This window comes from Gavialis gangeticus, unplaced genomic scaffold (assembly GCF_001723915.1).
Source record: "Gavialis gangeticus isolate Ggan-Ray unplaced genomic scaffold, GavGan_comp1, whole genome shotgun sequence".
Lineage (NCBI taxonomy): Eukaryota > Metazoa > Chordata > Crocodylia > Gavialidae > Gavialis > Gavialis gangeticus.
The window spans coordinates 153,515,957-153,524,266 of record NW_017729032.1 but is presented as its reverse complement, the minus strand read 5'-3'; the positions used below and the strand labels follow the sequence as shown (position 1 = coordinate 153,524,266).

Below are 8,310 nucleotides of genomic sequence, written 5' to 3'. Positions count from 1 at the left end.
TTAAAAAAGGACTTCTTGTTGTCCTTAATCCGGGAAGCCAGCCCCTGTTCCATCTCTGCCTTGGCCTTCCTAACCATCCCCCTACATCCCCGAGCAACTGCTGAATAGTCCTCCTTAGTGATGACCCCTCCTTTCCATTGGGAGTAAGCCTCCTTTTTGGCAAGGAGACATTCCCGGATGTTTTTAGTGAGTATTTCCCGGATGTTTTTAGTGAGTATTTCCTCAATGTATTTTTTTTTTATCATGGAGAAAAGGCTGTTGTGTCAAATTGTCACTTAAGAGTAAGATTCAGGGTCTGAGAAGCAAAGAAATCAGACTCCAAAACAGATTCTCGTTTCTTCAAAAACTGCAATCCATTAGAGCAAATAGGAGATGGTGGTATCCCCCTGCTGCTGGTGGTTTAGGGACAGTTTTTTGTGCCCTTCCCCCCTTTGGTATGCTACTAGAGCAAGTAGGAGGTTCATTTGCATCTGTATAGTTATTACATTTTTAAGAAACTATTCTTACAAATAAGGCAGTGGTTTTAAGGTAGCTCTTACACAGAACCAAATATCGAAGCAGTGCATTTGTCAATACCTGCTTGCATAAGAGCTTTAAATGATTGCTTACTATATTTTCACACAAAAAAAGCACACACATTTTTCCCCCAAAATTAGTTGGAGTAAATTGGGATGCACATTGTATGCAAGAATTGCCCATCTCCAGGGGTGCAGAAATACAGCAGCAGGGTAAGTGGTGGCAGCCTTAATTGCCATGGCTACCAAAGCACTGCCAGAGCACTGGGGGAGAGGGGGGCATCCTGTTGGTTGACATTGCCCTTGTGCTGGATTGAGCTGGCACTCAGGGTCTGTGACCAAACCCAGTGACAGCCTCAGACCCAGTGTGCTGGATTGGGCCTTGTGCATCCTGTGTGCTGGATTGGGCTCCACGCCTAACCTCAGACTCGACACAGGGATCTATCCATGGTACCATCAAGCATGCAGGGCTGGCAGCAGGCTGAGGAGTAGGCTTGGCTTCCTAGCTGCTGCTGCTCAGTTACTTGCCCACCATACAAAGTGAAAACTTTTTTCCTTTATGGTGCCTTTCAGAAAGAGGTCATGTGTTATATTCAGGGTTTTGCTATATGGTTGAAAATAGGGTATTTGAGAAGTAATCAGAGTATAAAACACTTTTTCTTTTGTTATAGACCTTAATTCACATTTGTTTTGGAGTCAGATAAGAATGGAAAGATTTTCTTAAGTTTAAATTGGGATCAAATATTTATCCATCCTTTTTTATATATGTTATAAGGGGAGACATTGGCAAAGTAATAAAGTTTTTTGCCTTCTGACTTAGTCTCACCTATGTTGAGTAATTGGCTTGGAAAATAATCTGCTTCAGCTGTAGGGTTTTAAAAGCCATTTGAAACAAGACTGGTAATGTGGTGGGGGGGGAATTGTCTGTTTTCAGACGTGCTTTTACTTGTCCAGGTAAGTGGAGACTAGCTAGAAATCTTCATACAAAAATATAATCTTTGAAAAACAGAACACTTGGATTTAAGTTTTCCTTAACTTTCAACAAAAACTAAGACGATTCAATCGCTTTGTTTCTAGGATAGTGCTGTAATATTTTCTATGATTTCTGTTTTTCCCTTATTAATGTGACCCTTCTCTTTATGTCCCTCCATTATCTTGCTCAGGGAGGTTTGCCTGTATCAACTGGAACCACCATTATATGTAATTGAGAAAAACAGGAATTGCATATAGCAGTGGTGCTCAACATTTTTGCCCTGTGAGCCATATGTGCAGTGCACAATTCATCCATGGGCTGGATCTGGCTGGTGGGCCCCATCCAGTCAGGTGGAGGGGTGAGAAGGGGCATACTGTCCCTGATCCAGCTAGGGGTAGGGGGCTAGGGTGCAGGGTGGCCTGGTAATTTGGCAGCAAGGGAAGAGTAGCAGTATTAATTGCCACTGCTCCCCTGCTATCAAATTTCCTGGCCCCTAGGAATCTCTGTGAGCTGCATTTGGCCTGCAGGCCAGGGCTTGAGAACCTCTGACACAGAGTGATCTCTTAGTACTCTGCTCTTTTCCAACATCCTGCTTTCAGTGAAATAGAGGCAAGAGTGCAAAACTTTATTGCTAATAATAGATGAAAATGACTTTACCTTTAGTAACATATGCAATAACAGGTTTATTCTAAATGAAAGAGTATGTTTCCTTCATGCAGATCTCTTTAGAGGAGGTACAGATGGATTTTCACTTGTCTGGTAAAAAGAGACAGCTTGTTTAGCACATACATTCTCTTAAATTTTTGTGTACCCTTGCACAGGACTAAATCTTGATGACCACACTTGAGATCAGAAATCAATTCCTGGTGCCTCTGGACAAGGATTTTTTTTTTTTTACTCATTATCAAATAGATCTTTCTGTTGGGAAGCATTCCTCTGGGGTGGTTACTGTATTTTCTTGTATACAACACAAACCTTTTCCCAAAAAATCCTCCCCTCAAAACTGAAGTGTATATATCAAGAGGGGGTGGTGATTTTCTAGGATAGAAATGCACTGCTTTAATTCCTTCCCTTTTTAAAGATCTTGATGTTCCACTAATCGAGCTAACCTTTGTTACAGCAGGGTTGGTGCTTCTGGCTTTTCTTCTTATTTCACAGCCTTGGAGACTCCTTAGCTCTTTTGAAAGTCATAGATTCACCCATGGAGACCAGTCTTCAGCAACAGCTGAAGTTTCAGCTTTAGTTAAGTAAGAAAGGGAGGTTGAGTCAGCTGAAGATTAGATTTTGCCCCTGCTCTATGGAGCCATAACTCTGGCAAAACCTTATTTTTTCTTCATTCTGACTTTCAGAAAAGGGGTTTCAGGTGTGTTTTTATGTGAGAAAATACAGTATTTTAGTAGCTGCCAAATATGATTATGGAGAAAGAATTTAAAGCTATAGCCTCAAAATGTATGAAAATTTAGATCTAGAGCCATTTTAGGGATATGTTCAGTCCATTTTAGTCTTTCTTCTGGAGTTAAATTCAGAATTGTAAAGAATCTTTCCAGTTCTGCACAACTTTCTGTTTTCCTATAAAGAAAGAGAAGTAAAAGAAGAGGTGGCTGGATAGAGAATTCCTTCTGAGCTTACTATAGAAACTTTTAATATTTAAATTATGAAATCTTGCAAATTTCAGAAGGCAGGTATGCATTTGTTCAAATTTTAAACTGCATATAGAATGGGAAGAAACCAGAGATGTTTTATCAAAATCACAATTTTTTTTGACCAGCCCTAAGTGGATAGGTAAATACCTCTGATGATTAAATTTGAATCAGCAACTAAGATCTAATGAGTATTAGTCTCAGCTACTTGCCATGTTGGGAATTAACTGGGCTCAGTGTAAGGAACTTACCAGTATAATTAAATGTTCACTAAGAGATTGTGTCTACACAGCAGACTGCAGGTTTGTGTAAAGTTCTGAGGTAGTTTTAAGCTTGCATAGCTTTGGAGGCACAGAACTCAGCAATTCTCCTGCTTAGAAGATAATGTAGACACACCTTAGAATGACTAGCAGTTGCATGCCTGAGTCATTAATGAAGGCTGTTAGATTCCTTTCTATGTGGGCACTTCAAGTTGCTGGGTATCACTAGTAACTGTGCGTCAGAAAACCAGGATCAAAACAGGACAGCATTACTACCCTTCCTTAGTCAGATGATTCATTTGAATATTAATGTGCAGTTAATGATAGAGCTCCCAAAATTAAAAATTGCCCTTCATCAAGAGATAATAGAAGGTTCTAAGAACCCCTGTAGCAAGACTTCTGGTCCTTTCATCCATAAAATTAGAACATACATAAAGGAATGAATACTGACTTTATATAGAGGACCAAACAAACTTTCACTTGGAGATTAAAAGAAGACTAAATAAACCAGGAAATGAGCCTTCTAACCCTGCCCCCTGGCTTTTCTCTGCAGATCCCTATTTTGAGCCGATGTGATGCAACAACTTATAGTACTTTCTGGAATTAGGGCTTACCTAAAGAAACCATTATCTTCCATCTTCCTCCTGTCATTCCACAAAAGAGAAGAATTGCTATACAAGAAAGCAAGTCTCTTGTACCTTAAATTAAAATAAAAGCTGTTTCCTTATCATAAAGACACTGCAGTCTTTATTTTCTGCTCTTTATAATGAAGAAATCAAGAGGAGCAAAGGAGTCCTTGATTTGAGTACAAAGCACTCCATGCTAGGCTGCTTTCAACATTAACTGCAAATCCTCAGAGGGATTTGAAATTACTCTTGAGGTGATCTAGTTTTGATGTTCTGGTATCAGAAGACCAGAACACACCACTCAGTCATCTAGTCTAACCTTGTATATATTGCAGTTTGTTGAACTTAACCTGGTCACACCTAAATTATCTTTTCGTTGTTGTTGTTGAGTCCACATATGTATGCTGCCAGTGAATGTGGATGCTTCAACATATGGGTATCATGTACACAACCCCAAATGCTATATTCACACAATTTGAACTTTTTAAGAGGAAGTTTCTGATGAGAGAGGTTGAGCAAGTAGAAGGGTAGAGAGTTGGTGAAATTATCTTGTGGGTAATTTGACTTGTCATTAGACAAAATTTTATTGAGTTTGGTTGAATGGTAGCCTGTTAATAAGCTTCTTCAGCAGTTCCAGCATATATGCTGTCTGTGAACAAAGGTATTAAGTGCAGGCTAACGTTTAAGAAACTGTGTACACATCTATGAGCTGAGGGTAATTTTAAAGTATGATTGAACAACATTGTTGGTTATACATCTATAAACTGCATATGTTTTTACAGATTCATTAGACAGTATGAAAAATATTTTTTTCAGAGATTGAAATTGGAAGTTAATACTAAAATTGAAACGTGTCTTACAGGCACACATAATATGCTTTAATAGAGGAAGTGAATCTAGTGCCTAGGAAGAACAAATTATCAGTTTGATTCACTAGTACTAAAAGCTTGCATTTTGCTGAATTTCACATCTTGGTGAAAATAGAACAGTTTCTTAAAACAGACTTCAGGAAACAAGATCAGAAGATCTTACGCTCTCATAACTCTCTAGAACTCATGTATCTTAAATCCTTCATGACAAGTGCTGTAAGAGAACTATAAACAAGTAAAACAATGATAGTATAGGAAAAATGCTTTTGTCAAGGTGCTACATTTGTTAGAGTTAGATCTAAATCTAACAAAAATACTTTTCAGGTATCACAAGGCATTTTAAAAAGCTCGTCTATGTGAGTGCTCACTACTGCTTATGAAAATTCATATTTCCTCTTCTGTTTTATCATGTGAAACAATACTTTTATTTTATAAAATGCTGTGGAGCATTCTGAATATATATTGTTTTCTTTGTATTTTTTTGACAGGCCAGTTGGGATGCCAAAAATGGAAAAAGTTTACCTCCATAATCCTAGTTCAGAAGAAACTATTACATTAGTATCAATATCTGCTACAACATCACATTTTCATGCATCATTTTTTCAAAATAGGGTGAGTTGCTCTGTCTTTTAAAGTTATCCTGTCTTCAGAGGGAACTTGCTTTTTTTTATTTTTATAAATAATTTTTTTAAGCAAATTCTTTTAACTGTCAGAGTTTTTTCTGGATTCTTCGGTTTCCAGTAATCAGCATAATTTGATACAAGCTTGCATTTTCAAAAGTATTTACAACAAATAATAATGCTGGGCTACATTTGTGATTTCTGGTTTTCCTCCTAACCTCCAAAGCTTGCCAAGCAGTTTCAAGTTGTGCAAATCTTTAAAGCTTTTCCCAAAATAACTTTCATTTTAACTTGGAAACAAAAAAGGCTGATTTCTTGAGCTCATTGGTGAATCTCCATAACTTGTGCAGAGGAATGTTTAGGATAGGTTGATGAATGCACATGTCTGTACCCTTTAAGGTTTCTAGGATGTTTCCTATCACCACTGGTAGCAGCATTGTCAATAATTCAAACTTAGCTTGAAGTTGGATGCAGGTGTCATTGTTACTAACAGGTAACTTTTCTAGAAGAGTAGCAATATTTCTAGTCCAGTATAAGAAGTAAGAACAGAATTTAGGAATCTGTTTTGTTCTTAATGGTTAGTACTGTATATGGTACATTAACTGTAAGTACCCCTTTACCCATGTTCTAAATTAGTTTTTAATAAGGACTTTGTTAACTTCGCTGAGAAAAGAACCGTCATTGAAATCCTCAGCCTGTTTTAATTTATCAGACTAAAGCTTGATCTTTCAGGGTTACTTTTCCAGGTTTAAACTAACCAACTACATCTTGAATTAAAGCATATTGATGATCAGCACTAGCACAGGTCAACAGAGAACTGAAATGCTTTGAGGATAAACAGCTGAAATTTCCTATTAGCTCATTTCCCCCCCCCTTTTTTTTAAGGGGGAACTTACCAGCATTTGTCTTTGAATTCATAGTTATATATTGAATTTTTGATTTTTAAATAAATTGGATGCATTTATCAGGAGGAGAAGGATAGATAGTAAAGGAGCTGAAAAAGAAAGTTGCAATGCTGAAAATACTTAAAAACAAATGGTCCATTGCTCCGTATTGGGGAAAAAAAGGATGAAAGCAAAAGTGGGAGTAATAAATTGTATTCTTCCCCCCGCACCTGCCCTCAATTAAAGATAATAGGCACTGAGAATTAATTTTGATAGGGCACTGATAAAGCTGGATTATCAGAGCCTTTTGATAGTGCCTAATAGTCTTCTCACAATTTGTATTCAGATTATAAAATCCTTCTTTGAGGAATTATGATGGCACTTAAAATTGTGCTTTTACAGATGCAAAACAAACAGATTCAATTATATTTTTTCTGCATTAATACTCTTTACATTTTAAGTATGCACTTATTATTTTAAACTGATATGGGGGAAAAATACAAATGGGGGTGGGGGGTAAAAATGATACTCAGTTTCTAACTTTAGAATGTACTTCTGTACCCAAGTCACATTTATTGTGCCACACTGTGGTTGCTGACATTCCTCCAGAAGTCTCCTTTTCCTTCAGAACATCTAAGCTTTTGTGTTTTAAAAGTTGAGTTTTTGTGTTGAGTTTCTAAACTGAATGATTACAGAAACAAACTAGTAGGAATCAGAGAAAGGTCTGCATGAGTCATTCCAAAACGATCTTTCTAACAGAGGTATAAATTGCCACATTGATCTCCCTAGAGTGTTAACATTAAAATGCCATGATGTTAAATGTTAGCACTGTTCAATCTAACTGTTGAACGCTTCAACAAAAATGCCCATCTATTTTTAATAACTTTTGGTAGCATCTGTGGTGTAGTAGATGCTGTCAAACACAAAAGTAGATAAAAGTCCCTGCTCAAAAAAGCAAAGCTGTCAACAGCTTACCGGATATCCAGTTTTCCTTAACCAGCTTTTACCAAGCAAAGGACCAAATTTCTGCAGAAGGCTGAAAAGTAAAGCTTGCAGTTCAGAATATATTTTATTTAAAAGCCATTTTGAACAAAACATTCATACTTAATTCTGCTTAAATTTTCTCCAGCTTTTTATCTACATTTAACCCCAAATTTCTAGTATACTGCCCTTAAAGGCAACAAACTCCTTTTCGTAGAATTTAGGTTTAGTTTGCCATGCAGTATTGTGAAGCCTTGAATAGATCAGATAATGCTGTTAACTTGAAAGATGTGGAGTTTTCCACTGTTTATTTTCTCTTACTTTTTTTTATTTTTCAGAAAATTCTTCCAGGAGGGAATACATCCTTTGATGTAGTTTTCCTTGCAAGAGTAGTGGGAAATGTAGAGAACACTTTATTTATTAATACTTCTAATCATGGGGTATTTACTTACCAGGTAAGAGAAGAATCTAGAGGTTAATTTTTTAATATTCTCTAAAATAAGTAACAAAAAAGAGGTGCAGCTATTTTTAACAAATGCTTAACCATCTCCTACAGCAATGGTTCTCAACCTGTGGGTCTCAAGGGTATGTGAAAGGGTCACAAACAGACTTTAAGAATGGATCAACAAACTTTAAAAATGGATTCTCCTTTAAAGGAGAAAAATGTGGGAAACTACAGGTTTCCCCTTGCAGGCTGGCAGAGTTCAAGCCTGCAAGAGGCTTCTTGGGGTTGCAGGGAGCAGGAAGATGGTGATCTGGCAGGGGGTGACGTGCGTGTGCACACATGCACATGGCAGCCAGGCATTACGGAAAGCAGGTCCCTACAGGTAAGTCTGTGGGGTGGAGGGAGCATAGACAGTGTGTCAGGAGGGTAGGGAGGACACAGGCAACATGTCTGGAAGGCATGGGGGCACGTGTTGTGCCCCCCCCCCCCCCCCCCCC

At 37.8% G+C, this 8,310-nt stretch overlaps 1 protein-coding gene across 2 annotated transcripts in view; it reads left to right on the top strand.

Annotated features, from left to right (window-relative positions):
- TMEM131 (transmembrane protein 131) overlaps positions 1–8,310 on the top strand; it is a 168,627-nt gene that overhangs the window by 93,297 nt on the left and 67,020 nt on the right. For both annotated transcript variants that reach the window (XM_019524720.1, XM_019524719.1), the window contains exons 5-6: positions 5,372–5,495; positions 7,707–7,823. In XM_019524720.1, coding sequence (XP_019380265.1) covers positions 5,372–5,495; positions 7,707–7,823 — 241 coding nt within the window. The remainder of the gene's footprint in view (positions 1–5,371; positions 5,496–7,706; positions 7,824–8,310) is intronic.